The following is a 12,860-nucleotide window of genomic DNA, read 5'->3' on the forward strand; positions in this document are numbered from 1 at the left end:
GGATGGCCTGCGCTTACACGCGCGCTCACACGCTTCCAGACACTCAGTGGGGCACACCGTGGAGGCTGCGCTCTTGTCGGACTCTGCGGTGGATTATCACGCCTTGCCGCGACACTTTTTTGGGTAATCTTGGACGCTGGGGACTTAATTGGGAACTGCTTTTCGGACTGGGGGAAAGTAGCCCTTCGGTCTGCGCGTGCGCGTCTTGGACGCCGAAAAGTGGGGGTCCACAAATGAAAGTGGGGGGCGCGCTCGCCTCGCTCTCAGGTGCACACGACGCAGCTGAGGATGCAGAAGTCACCCGTGGAAGATGCCAACTTCCTCTCCAGGTTCTTCTTCTGGTACGTTCCAGGATTCTCCGGCGTGCGCTTGAAATGGAATATGAACGTTAATGACTTAAAAATGTACTTTAGTTCAACAGTTAAAGTGAAATTTTACCATCAATTAGTTCCATAAAAAAAAATTGATTTTGATAATTCATGTTTAAAATTCTTCCCTGCATCCATAAGGAGCCCAAGTTGGTGTGCAAGCCAACGAGACAATTGGAACTTCTCAACACAGTTCTAGTTCCAGTCGGCTTGAGAGTCAATGGACATGTCTTCTTTTTTTTTTTTTTTTTTTGACGTATCTATTTTGTTTTTTTCTCAGGTGGACGTCTCCGCTGCTCAGGAAGGGCTTCAAGAAGAAGTTGGACCTCACTGACGTTTATAAAGCTCCTTCATACGATCTTGCTGGTAACCTCTCCGAGCGGCTCGAAAGGTAGGAGATCTCCCACACAGCGTGTTTTACATCCAAGTTTGTGTCGTACTTTCAACTCAATATCAGATCATTTTCACGTTTTTATTTTGGTTCCACGTGCGCCCTTTTGCCCCTCTCAGGACATCTCGCCTGCTTCTCTCAGAGTCCACTTCAAATACGGGCTGGCATTTGGATGTGCCCAGATGTAAACTGAAGCTATGTGTGCCAAACAAACAAAAAATTTTGGGTCTTTTTTCACGTATGATTTTCCAAGGACACAAATTCCAAATTTTTAGGGATCCTGCAAAAACTAGTAATTAATTCTGAAGGCACTTTCAGTTAGTACGATAAGATTGAATATACTGTTCTTATCTCTCATGAGTAGAGCCACCAAAAATTCTCAGCAACCAAAACTCGAAGACAGTCAGCTCCACAAGGTCAAATCATGACCGGCTTCAAAGAAATTGTCTGATTTTAGTGAAGAAAGGTGGTTGCATAACAGGACCACAGTGTGTCCTTGACTCCCTGACACATCAAGCGGCCCCGTGCCAGCAAGTGCTAAAGACTCGACCTTTTAAAAAAAAAAAAAAAAAAAAAAAGTGCACCGGTGAGTGATTGGCTTCATTATTTTGAGCCGGCAACACAGTAAAAAAAGGCTTCTGGGAACGTGAACTTTATCTTCTATTAAAAGCTGCACATCACTCGCTGGGCTGGAGAAAAACACTTGACGAAAGAGCTGCGAGGCAAGAACAAATCGTAAGACGGACAGGAAATGAAAAAAGCAAGAAAATGCAAAGTGCAGTTTGCCGAGTGAGAGTGGCTCAAAATAACACACGGACTGTGGCCAACCATGTTTGTCACGGCAAACCCAATATCTTTTTTTTTTTTGCCTCACATAGTCAGCAAAACAGTTCTCGGCAGTATAAATCTCGCCAAACACTTTAGTCCTCTTTTTAATCGCTGATGTCCTTCTCTTGTCCTTTCATGCTGTCACTCAACGTGTCAGTCTGCTCCTAAATGAGCCCCGCGGAACAAAGATGCTTCTTTGACCTTCTATCTTCCGTCTCGCTTCGTTTGTGGGAAGCTAATACAACAATGTAACGAGGTTACCGCTACTAAAGGGAGAGATTTAAGTTCTAGCGGGGTTACTGTGTTCTTTTGTTATCTAACATTTTATGGGTTGTATTTGTTTGTGTTTTTTAACAGTATACTCACATTGATGCCCTCACATGGAGTAAAGAAGAGCAGAATTACAAAAAAATACATCCCCGTCTGATTGGATGCTGTTATGTAGTAGCAAGCAGGCTAATGCTAACGTGTTGTTGTTTTGTCCGCGCAGAGAATGGGACAGAGAGGTGGCCTCGGCCAAGAAAAAACCCAGTTTGATGAGAGCACTGGCACGATGCTTCCTCTGCCCCTTTGCCTTTTTTGGGGTCCTCCTCTACCTCGGGGTGAGCCATCTTGTTTTTATACACAGATAGGTCGGTAGACATATTGTGCTTACGGGAGACATGATGAACTTTGGAGTCCTTGTATAAAAATCTTTGCGTGCCCAAGTGTGAAATTTAACAACAAGGTGAACTGACTATTTGTTCTCCTAGGAGGCCTCGAAGACCGTGCAGCCTCAGCTCCTGGGCCGCATCATCGCCTCCTTCGACCCTTTCCACGAGCCTGAGCGCAGCCAGGGTTACTTCCTGGCACTCGGCCTCTGCTTGCTCTTCACCGCGCGCTTCCTGCTCCTGCAGCCGGCCATCTTCGGGCTCCATCATCTGGGCATGCAGATTCGCATCGCTCTCTTCAGTCTCATCTACAAGAAGGTGAGAGCGTGCACGCCATTTTACATCAATTTCAATACTAAAACCTTTTTTTTTTTTTTGTGCAGACCTTGAAGCTGTCTAGTCGGGTCTTGGATAAAATTAGCACGTGTCAACTGGTGAGCCTGATGTCGGCGCACCTCAACAAGCTGGACGAGGTGAGCGCAGCGCCATCAAAGCAACCATATATAGCAGCTTCAAAACAAAATGGCCGACTTCTCGGGATGGATACGCTGACCATTTTTCACATTGCTCAAGTCAAACCGGCTTTTTGGAGAGCGGGAGTTCTATCAAGCCAATATTGGGGAAGGTCAGGTCCAGTCGATGAGTTTGTTGGACTTAGCAACGCTAACTGAGAAGGGGTCAAGTGGGCGAGTCTCAGCCGCCGGTCCCTGAGTGCACAATAGAAGTTTGTCAAGAAACAAACAAACACAATCGCACAGCCGATGATGCAACCACCCAGCCCGCTGGGTCGAAGGCAGATTTGTCGGGGACGCGTTGAATGTGGAAGCACTCTGAAACTTGCTGACATACAATTAGCGCCTGCGTTCAATGTGACGGATTGTGTGTGTCTTTGAGGAGGTGGGGGGGGGCTTACAAACCTGGTCATGCTCCTGTGGGAAAGACCAGGATTATTTATATTTCTTCACACCAATCCTGCACATGGGACTTCTAGGAAGAAGGTTGGGGTTAGTTCTCTTTCACTCTTATATAATGGACTGCACGTGTACTTTAAGGTTCTTACTGAGTGACTTCACTTCTATTCTGATGGCCTTAGTGGAGATAATAATGCTCCTGTGTGTTTCTGTAGAGCCTGGGCCTAGCGCACTTTGTATGGATCACACCACTGCAGTGCATCCTGTGCGTGGGTTTGCTCTGGGAACTGATCGAGGTGAACGGCTTCTGCGCTCTGGCCGCTCTCACGCTGCTCGGCATCGTCCAGGCCTGCCTGGCGCAGAAGATGGGACCTCACCGGTAGGGGCAAAACAAGCCACCTTTGCATCGTGGCCTCTTTTTATGGTCCTTGTGAAGAGATGGACTACTTAGAACCTCCCTTCCGGTCTATCTCTCATCTGAAATGAGATTCATCCCAATTGATTGATTTCATAGTGTTAAGCGAGCCGGGATGATCAACCGCCGCCTGGCGCTAACTTCGGAAATCGTGGAGAACATCCACTCGGTGAAGGCCTACGGCTGGGAGGAGGTGATGGAGACCATCATCAGGAACATCAGACAGTAAGAAATTATATGAAAATATAATCAATCGCCTTAGCGTCATGCAAAATGTTACTTGGGGAATTAGCATTAGCTAACACCAAATTAATACTCGTCTTCCTCCTCCTCCTTAGGGACGAGGTGACCCTGACGAGGAAGATCGGCTCCCTGCGCTACTTCTACAGCGCCGCCTACTTCTTCTCTGCCATCCTGGTGATTGTGTCTGCCATCGTGCCGCACGCGTTGGGAAGCGGCATCATCTTGCGGCGCATCTTCACCACCGCGTCCTACTGCATGGTGCTGCGCATGACGCTCACCCGCCAGCTGCCCGGTTCCATCCAGATGTGGTACGACACGCTGGCGCTGGTCAAGAAGATCGAGGTGGGCTCAACCTCCAAGCATCTCCACTCAGAAGCGGGACCTCGTGATTAATTGATTTTTATTTTGGCCTGATATAGGATTTCTTAATAAAGGAAGAGTACCGGGTTCTGGAGTATAATCTGACCACCACCGAGCTGGAACTCATCAATGTCTCTGCTTCCTGGGACGAGGTGAGCGAGCTGCGGCACTCATCCACTTCGGAAAAAAAAAAATTGGAAAAAAAGAAAAAATAGAAACATTGATGCCACCCTCCTATAATAAAAAAAAAAAACAACAACAACAAAATTGCGAGGCGGATGTGCTAACCACTTGTCCACCACGCTGCAGCCCAGCACGATCATCCAAATTGCTCCTAATGAAAACATTTGCATGACTCCAGGGCATTGTCGAGCTCTTTGAGAAGATCAAGCAGGAGAACAAAGCAAGCGGTCATCCCAACTGCGGCCTCTTCTTCACTAACCTCTACGTCACGCCCGTACTGAAGAACATCAGCCTCTACCTGGAGAAAGGAAAGATGTTGGCGGTGGCCGGATCCACCGGCTCCGGAAAGGTGAGACTTCCCTCCCTCGCTGTGTTTTTTTCCTTTATTTTTATTCTTCACGTGCTCTTTCCTACAGAGTTCCCTCCTCATGTTGATCCTGGGAGAGCTGATGCCGTCCGAGGGTAAAATCCGCCACAGCGGCCGCGTGTCCTTCTCCTCGCAGACCTCCTGGATCATGCCGGGCACCATCCGCGACAACATCCTCTTCGGCCTCACCTACGACGAGTACCGCTACACCTCCGTCATCAAGGCTTGTCAGCTGGAAGAGGTGCGTCCATGTTCATCTCCAGAAATTCGAAGGATAGCCGTGCTGAGGAAGCTGTTAGGAAAACTGAAATAATAGTGGGACAACATTGCACAGATTTACAATACTTTTTTTTTTTTTTATAACCCACCCAACATGTTTAAATCTCCACATGTTTCTCTCGTGGAAGCCTTCAAAAATGTTCTGCTGTCCCCAGACACAATCGGATCACACACACTTTCATAAGCCTGATTGTTGAGTGAAGACCCCCCTCGGTGGAATAAGGTCCACTCTGTTACCATGGAAACGGTTGCTTTTCTGTCACTGCGATGTAACGTGAGCCGGTTGCTCCTCCATAATGGACACGGCAACACGGGAGGGAGACACAAGTTCGCAGTGTCCGCTCGAGGCACCATAATTTAAAAACATGTTTTGACCAGAAGAGAAGAGAGAAATATCTACATGGTGGAATTTTGACAATTTTATTTCTATTGATTATGCAATTATAGTGTAAAATGCCCGCTTTGAGAATTTTTGTGTAGGTTTTGTAGTCGGTAGATGAGATGTTTGTTTTGGCTGTGAGCAGAGATCAGGTCATCACGCCACTTCGGATGAAGAGCCGAGTGCACTTTAAGGTGTTTTGCTCTTAAACATTTGCTGTTGCCACAGCAAACAAACACAGTGTGCACTATCCACACGGCTCTGCCACCGACGGCAGCCATCTTGTTCCCTCAGGACGGTGTCAGCGTCAACACGCGACAGCCAGCTGACGTCACATTGATGTTTCTACACAAAATGATGACTCAACTTTTCGGCTATCCATATCTGCGGGTTTCCGTGGATATTTTGGTGGAAGCCTAATTAGCTTGGAGGAGAAATTAAAAGGCGTTTCCATGGTAACCACGCCAGGCTCCTCAGTCTGAGCCTGTAATTCCTGCCTATTGTTGGGCCCCCCGAAAGCAGCAGTCAGACCCCCGTGGGGGGTCTCCGCCACTGTAAAGTCCCAAAAGACTGCCGAGCTGCTCGGCCATGTTTTATGCGGCCTTGTTTATTATCTACGAGATGAGTGTGATCACGAGCTGTTAAACTCGCTCTCAACTTGGTTCCTCATGCAATACGTCAGGAGTGTGGAAGGTCCGTTTCCAAAAGGTAGGAGAAGATTTAACCATCGTCACAACTTTGATGTCGACGACATTTGTGTCCATGCCAACTGTGCTTCCATGAATACTAGCTGGTAAAAAAAAAGTTTCTAAAAATGCAGCCTACTGTGTCTTTAGTCATTTAAAAACAATATTTTAAAAAATAGTTATTGAAAGGCAGGAAAGTGGTTTGATTGTCCCCAGCTAGAATTCATTTTTTGCATCCTATCCTTGGTGTATTTTTTTTTAAAGCACCTCTGGACATGTTGAAAAGTCACTAGTGGTTTTATGTGGCTTTTTTTTTTCTTTTTCCATAAATGCTGCATCATTTCTGGTGTTTGATGATCTCTCCCACTCAAGTGTTGCTTTCATTCCATCGCTATCACAACGCACCGATAAACCGTACAAAGTATCTCAGACGCTCTGTTCTCGGCAGCTCAGCACAGTCATTTCATGATTTCATTATCAAATGTTGACATTACGATGTTGCGCTTTCCCACGCAGGACTTTGCCTTATTGCCCGACAAGGATAAGACGCTGCTCGGCGAAGGAGGCGTGACCCTCAGCGGTGGTCAGAGGGCCCGTCTGGGCTTGGCCAGGTACTTCCCGTCTTTCTTAAAACAATACAAGGGTGGATTTCAATAAGTGAGAACATGAAAGAAAAAAACTGATGTTAAATTCAAACCATAAACTCACATGTTACACGTGCTCATTAAATATTAATTTAAATATATTGTCTATATGTGTCGGTGGAATTACACAAGGAGCAAAAATTCACGTCAGGTTGTTTCTCTGCATTAGTAATTTTTACCCATTGCGGATCAGTCCGGAACATATCCGCTGTGATGAGGGGTGGGGGGGTGGGGGTGGGATTCATTTACAGGAAACATGTTCGCTAAAAGTGCTTTACGGTCTCCAATCTGCTGCTGTTTGAAGTCTCATTAGGGTTTTATGGACCCCATCAAATGTGTTTGTGGTTATGTGTCTGTGTTTGTGTCTGTTTGTGTGTGTGTGTTGCAACACTCTCACATTGTCATGCATAATTTACAGATTTTATTAATTGCACAAAGTGTCTTCCCTGCGGTCAATTTGAAGCCTCATGAAATTCATTTACTCCTGCTAGCAGTCATCTTGTCCATTTTTTAATTTATTTTCTACTTGACAAGTAGCTAACCGTCTCTAATGTCTTTTTGTTTGTGTGTGTGGCTTCAGGGCGGTGTACAAAGATGCAGACCTGTACCTGCTGGACGCACCTTTCACACACTTGGACATTGTGACTGAGAAAGAGATTTTTGAGAAGTAAAGTATCACAGATCAATTTATAACACATTCACACAAAATCACACAATTTGTTGTTTGATTGGAACGGATTAATGTAATTTCCATTCATTTCAATGGGGAACGATTATCTGGGATACATTTGGTTTGTGTTACGCTCAGGACGACAGAACAAATTCTAAGTGCTCATGTATGTCGTCAAGGTGCGTGTGCAATCTGATGTCCTCCAAGACTCGCATCGTGGTCACCAGCAAGCTGGAGCACTTGAAGCGCGCCGATCAGATCCTACTTCTTCACAACGGCGACTGCTACTTCTACGGCAGCTTCTCGGAGCTCCAGGCACAGCGGCCCGACTTCAGCTCGCTGCTGCTGGACATGGAGGCCTACGACAACGTCAACGCCGAGCGCCGCGGCTCCATCCTCACCGAGACGCTCCGCAGGGTCTCGGTGGACGAGAGCGCCGGCTTCCGAGGTCCCGAGTCCAGGCGGCAGTCTTTCCGCCACCCTCCGCCAACTCCAATTATCAACGGATCCCAAGTCGGTGGCGAAGGCTACCCAGAAAAGCGCAAGCAGTCGCTGATCCTCAACCCTCTGGCCGCCGCCCGCAAGTTCTCCTTTATCGGGCAGCAGAACACCAACGGGGCGCCGCCCGCATCCATGGAGGACGCCGTGCGGGATCTCTCCGACAGGAAGTTCTCCATGGTGCCCGAGGACGACCAGGTGGAGGAGGTGCTCCCTCGGGGGAACCTCTACCACCACGGCCTGCCCCACCTGAGCGGGCAGCGCCGTCAGTCCGTGCTGGCGTTCATCACGGCCACGCCAGGCCACGATCGGCACGAGCAGCAGGTGCAGACGAACTTCCGAAAGAAGGTCTCCATCGCGCCGTCCCACTGCGAGCTGTCGTCCGACCTGGACATCTACTCCCGACGCCTGTCCAAGGACAGCGTCTGCGACATGAGCGAAGAGGTGGATGAAGAAGACATGGAGGTATCTCAGTGTGTCTTTTTTTTTTTTTTTATCACTTGCAAAAAGCCTTTTTGGAATTATTAAGTGGCATTCGACCGCCACTCTTGTTATTTTGAAAGGAATGCTTTGCGGACGAGCGCGAGAGCGTGTTCGAGACAACGTCGTGGAGCACCTACCTGCGCTACATCACCACCAACCGGAGTTTAGTCTACGTCCTCATTTTTATCTTCTTGGTCTTTGTCATTGAGGTAATCACATCCCAAAGATTTCATTGACGCATTAAGATTCATCAAAGTCAAATATTTTTTCTCTGATTTAAGGTTGCAGGGTCAGTCATTGGCATTTACCTCATTACTGAGTAAGTGAGACCTTCCTCAAAACAGGCTTGCACCATATTAGGTGTGCTGAACCCTGAACTTCTGCCACCAGAAAAATCTGGAGGGACAGCGCCAACCCGTCCTCACCCAACTACGTCAGCGAGCAGCACCCAAACGCCTCGTCGCCGCCCACCCACCTGGCTGTGATTGTGACGCCCACCAGCGCCTATTACATCATTTACATCTTCGTGGCCACTTCGGAGAGCGTGCTGGCGCTGGGTTTCTTCCGAGGCCTGCCGCTGGTGCACACTCTGCTCACCGTCTCCAAGAGGCTGCACGATCAGATGCTGAGCTCCGTTTTGCGCGCTCCCATGGCGGTGCTCAACACCATGAAGACGGGTTAGTGATCGGTTGCTAGGTCGGCAGATTTTGCCGGATAATCACGGGCTCTCTCATTCCGTGCCAGGCCGCATCATGAACAGATTCACCAAGGACATGGCCACCATCGACGACATGCTGCCTCTGGTGCTCTTCGATCTCATTCAGGTAACACACGATAAGAGGAGCTCTGTGTTCGTGAATGCCGAACAAAAATTCACTTTTTTTTTTTTCTAGCTGTCGTTGATCGTCTTGGGCGCCATCTTCACCGTGTCCATCATACGTCCGTACATCTTCATCGCCGCCATCCCACTGGCTGTCATCTTTGTCATCCTCAGGAAGTACTTCCTCAGGACGGGACAGCAACTCAAACTGCTGGAGGCTGAAGGTGAAGCTTTGAGATTATAACAACAAACACAACCTTTTTGTAGTGTTGACCTCAAATGACAGATTATTGTGTAGTGCCTTCATCGAGCTTTTTAAGCTTGACGTAAGTGTTTTGCGTATGGGAAAGGAGCGCCGGAGTTGCCGATGCACTTTTGAGCTCTTTATTGAACTCTGGGTGAAACTCAAACATGAAGGAGGAAAACATGAGAGAGGAAGAGCGGAGATGAGCCCAGAGGAAATGATGGAAGAGGGTAACCACAGGAAGTCCGCAGTCAACCGGAGCTCTGTTTCACGGCGCAAATAACATTGATAGCCGGTGACACAAGCCTCCCTGACGTGAGCTCACGTCAAAAAAACAAAAAAAGGTCTGACTCAGCTGTGGTTAGCACTCTTTCTGACCGTTTTCAATTTGGCCTGTGCACTAATATTGGCACTAATGTCTCAACGTGAAGGCGAGGATCATTCATCGTTCCGGTTTGTGTTTGGACACTTGAGTCGAAATCTTGTGATGAGATTGACCACAAATAGTAAATGTATTGGAAGGTTTGTTTTTTTGTAAAGCTTTTTTAAAGCACCCCTGACCTCTGACCCTCAACCTTTGATCCCTCAACCTTTGACCCCCCACTTGTTGACCATTGACCCTTGACACCTGACCCTTAACTTCTAACAAAAAAAAAAAGTTAGGTTTAAAGAGGTGTTTAACTCATCGTGGCTGGTTATAATGCTGCAGAAGATAAAAAAAAAAATTGGGTCAGTACCACTGACCCAGACACCACTTGGTCCTTTTTGGACTTCCAGCTTGCCTGCCACAAGAACTGAGTCTAATGAGGGGGCGCTGGCCACGATTGGACGGAATGGGATTTCCTTCATCCCTATCCTGGTCCTGGCAGAAGCATGCCCGCCCAGTAAAACATTAATCACTCATGTTGAGCCCCCCAGTAGATGAACTCATTGTTTGCTGCGGTTGTGCTCACCCCCCCCACCCCCACCCCCCCTGCTACCGCTTAGGGTTTCAAACATTAAGCACGCAACCATGCAGTTGACACCAAACCTTCTCACAGTTGATCAATTTCCAAATTGTAGTCACAAACATTTTTCTTCCTGAATTGGTGCCATGCAGCTCGCAGTACAATCTTCTCGCACGTCATCATCTCGCTGAAGGGCCTGTGGACCATTCGGGCATTCGGGCGTCAGACCTACTTCGAGATGCTCTTCCACAAGGCGCTCAACACCCACACGGCCACCTGGTTCCACTACCTGGCCACGCTACGCTGGTTCCTCTTCCGCTGCGATGTCATCTTTGTGCTCTTCTTCACCGCCGCTGCCTTCATCGCCGTGGGAACCAACCGTGAGTACATCATGATAAAACACCACACACCACTTCATGATTCATGATTAACCCTTAAAAATGACCCATATTAGAATTTGTGTGTTTGTAAAGATCTTTATTTTGAACGTTTTAAATTCTTTGAAGATGTAGGCCCCATCGTCTGTCATACATATAAATCATAATAGACATCTTGTTTGCATTCTGGACCTTTTTGTATTGGAGCTCATTTAATTCCATGGGCTTCTTTTGTTTCTCTCCTGGGGTGACCCAAACCCTAAACGAAATAATTTGCAAACAATGGACAAATATGTGTATCTGTGAACATCATTAATACTGATGTTGTTGAATGTCCTAAAAGAATAATTCCACAGGGTGTGATGAGTCTCTTTGAGGCTTATCTGACCTCTGCAGTGTGTCCACTGCTGCTGTCCTACTGGATACAATGTCACAGCACAGGAAATGTGTGTGTGTGTGCGTGTGTGTGTGTGTGTGTTGGATGAAATGAAGAGGAAACACATACACACATGCGTCATGTCACTGGCATTTTTGTTGAATGTATGCTAAAAGTATTTAATGGCTAGTTGAGAGGGCCAATCCTGCGTAGTGTGACGTCACTACACGGTGTGCGTTTGTTTCCACAGAGGACAAGCCGGGTGAGATTGGCATCATCGTGGCGCTGGCCATGCTCATCCTGGGAACGTTCCAGTGGGCAGTCATCACCAGCATCACGGTGGACAGCCTGGTATGAGCTCGTACGCACGATGACATCAGCGCTGAACGATCAATCCAAACAAAAGGCAGCAAGGGTAATCAGTATTTATTTGCGATGAACGAATCTGCTCCTCAGATGCGCTCGGTGGATCGAGTCTTCAAGTTCATCGACCTGCCGTCCGAAGATCCGTCGGCAGGCAAAGGAGGGAAACCGGGAAGTGACCTGGTCATCGACAACCCGCACGCTCAAGAATACTGGCCCAACCGAGGACAAATGGACGTGAAGGGAGTCACCGTCAAGTACACGGAGGCCGGACGCGCCGTCCTCAGCGACGTCAGCTTCTCGGTGGAGGGCGGACACAGCGTCAGTTTGGGTTTTCGCAAAACCACCTGTCTTACATATCTTGCCAGAAATGGTCTGATTTTGAAATGTCTTACATACAGCTCCTGTCTTACACACATAGTCTTGCATTTAATGCCAGAAATACACATTACGATCATCATGGTCTCATAACTCGACTCTAGGTTGGCCTTCTGGGCCGTACGGGCTCAGGAAAAAGCACCTTGCTGTCGGCTCTTCTGCGACTGGCATACACGGATGGCGAAATCTCTGTGGACGGCGTCTCCTGGAACTCCGTGTCGCTTCATACCTGGAGGAAAGCCTTCGGTGTTGTGCCGCAGGTACAAAGAGGAAGCAGCAATTCTAGTCAGCAAGAATAAATAGTATTAATTCAAGTCAACAGCTGAGCTGACAGTAGATGACAAATGTAGGAGAGAATGGTAGTCAGAAAAATGGTTAACGTAATCATAAAAACATTGTGACCATGTTTGTGATTTGACATGTTTGTAATCTCCAGAAAGTTTTCATACTAACCGGAACGTTCCGAATGAACTTGGATCCTCACGGCCGCTACAGCGACGACGAGCTGTGGAGAGTCGCTGATGAGGTAGTCATACACTAGTGACATCACTTCCTAAAGTGATTCGTTCTTTTTTCAGCTCATATGACTTCAACCAGTAGGTATCGATAATGCGCATTGAAGCTGGTGCCACCTCGCCGTAAAACAAAACGAAGAAGAAAATGACATCACTTGCCGTTCACGAACGACTAGCGAACTGAACGGATCTGTGAGTGTCACTCAGCGTGTGAGTGAGTGAGTGAGTGAGTGAGTGAGTGAGTATGAGTAAGTGTGAGTGAGTGAGTGAGTGAGTGAGTGAGTGAGTGAGTGAGTGAGTGAGTGAGTGTGAGTGAGTGAGTGTGAGTGAGTGTGAGTGAGTGAGTGTGAGCGAGTGAGTGAGTGAGTGAGAGAGTGAGTGTGTGAGTGAGAGTGAGTGTGAGAGAGTGAGTGAGTGAGTGAGTGAGTGAGTGAGTGAGTGAGTGAGTGAGTGAGTGACTGAGTGAGTGACTGAGTGTGAGAGTG

General features: G+C 47.7%; 1 protein-coding gene across 1 annotated transcript in view; it reads left to right on the forward strand.

Annotated features, from left to right (window-relative positions):
- The first annotated feature begins 9 nt into the window (after window positions 1-9).
- Window positions 10-12,860, forward strand: part of cftr (CF transmembrane conductance regulator) — a 22,095-nt gene continuing 9,244 nt past the window's right edge. Inside the window, exons 1-24 of the mRNA XM_049723531.2 lie at window positions 10-341; window positions 649-759; window positions 2,078-2,189; window positions 2,340-2,555; window positions 2,621-2,710; window positions 3,364-3,527; window positions 3,663-3,788; window positions 3,902-4,148; window positions 4,226-4,318; window positions 4,528-4,698; window positions 4,766-4,957; window positions 6,577-6,671; window positions 7,285-7,371; window positions 7,554-8,337; window positions 8,436-8,564; window positions 8,637-8,674; window positions 8,746-9,032; window positions 9,100-9,179; window positions 9,249-9,399; window positions 10,519-10,746; window positions 11,370-11,470; window positions 11,576-11,803; window positions 11,965-12,120; window positions 12,297-12,386. Coding sequence (XP_049579488.1) covers window positions 289-341; window positions 649-759; window positions 2,078-2,189; window positions 2,340-2,555; window positions 2,621-2,710; window positions 3,364-3,527; window positions 3,663-3,788; window positions 3,902-4,148; window positions 4,226-4,318; window positions 4,528-4,698; window positions 4,766-4,957; window positions 6,577-6,671; window positions 7,285-7,371; window positions 7,554-8,337; window positions 8,436-8,564; window positions 8,637-8,674; window positions 8,746-9,032; window positions 9,100-9,179; window positions 9,249-9,399; window positions 10,519-10,746; window positions 11,370-11,470; window positions 11,576-11,803; window positions 11,965-12,120; window positions 12,297-12,386 — 4,029 coding nt within the window. The 5' untranslated portion in view covers window positions 10-288. The remainder of the gene's footprint in view (window positions 342-648; window positions 760-2,077; window positions 2,190-2,339; window positions 2,556-2,620; window positions 2,711-3,363; window positions 3,528-3,662; window positions 3,789-3,901; window positions 4,149-4,225; window positions 4,319-4,527; window positions 4,699-4,765; window positions 4,958-6,576; window positions 6,672-7,284; window positions 7,372-7,553; window positions 8,338-8,435; window positions 8,565-8,636; window positions 8,675-8,745; window positions 9,033-9,099; window positions 9,180-9,248; window positions 9,400-10,518; window positions 10,747-11,369; window positions 11,471-11,575; window positions 11,804-11,964; window positions 12,121-12,296; window positions 12,387-12,860) is intronic.

The sequence above is a fragment of the Syngnathus scovelli genome, chromosome 6 (assembly GCF_024217435.2).
Source record: "Syngnathus scovelli strain Florida chromosome 6, RoL_Ssco_1.2, whole genome shotgun sequence".
NCBI lineage: Eukaryota > Metazoa > Chordata > Actinopteri > Syngnathiformes > Syngnathidae > Syngnathus > Syngnathus scovelli.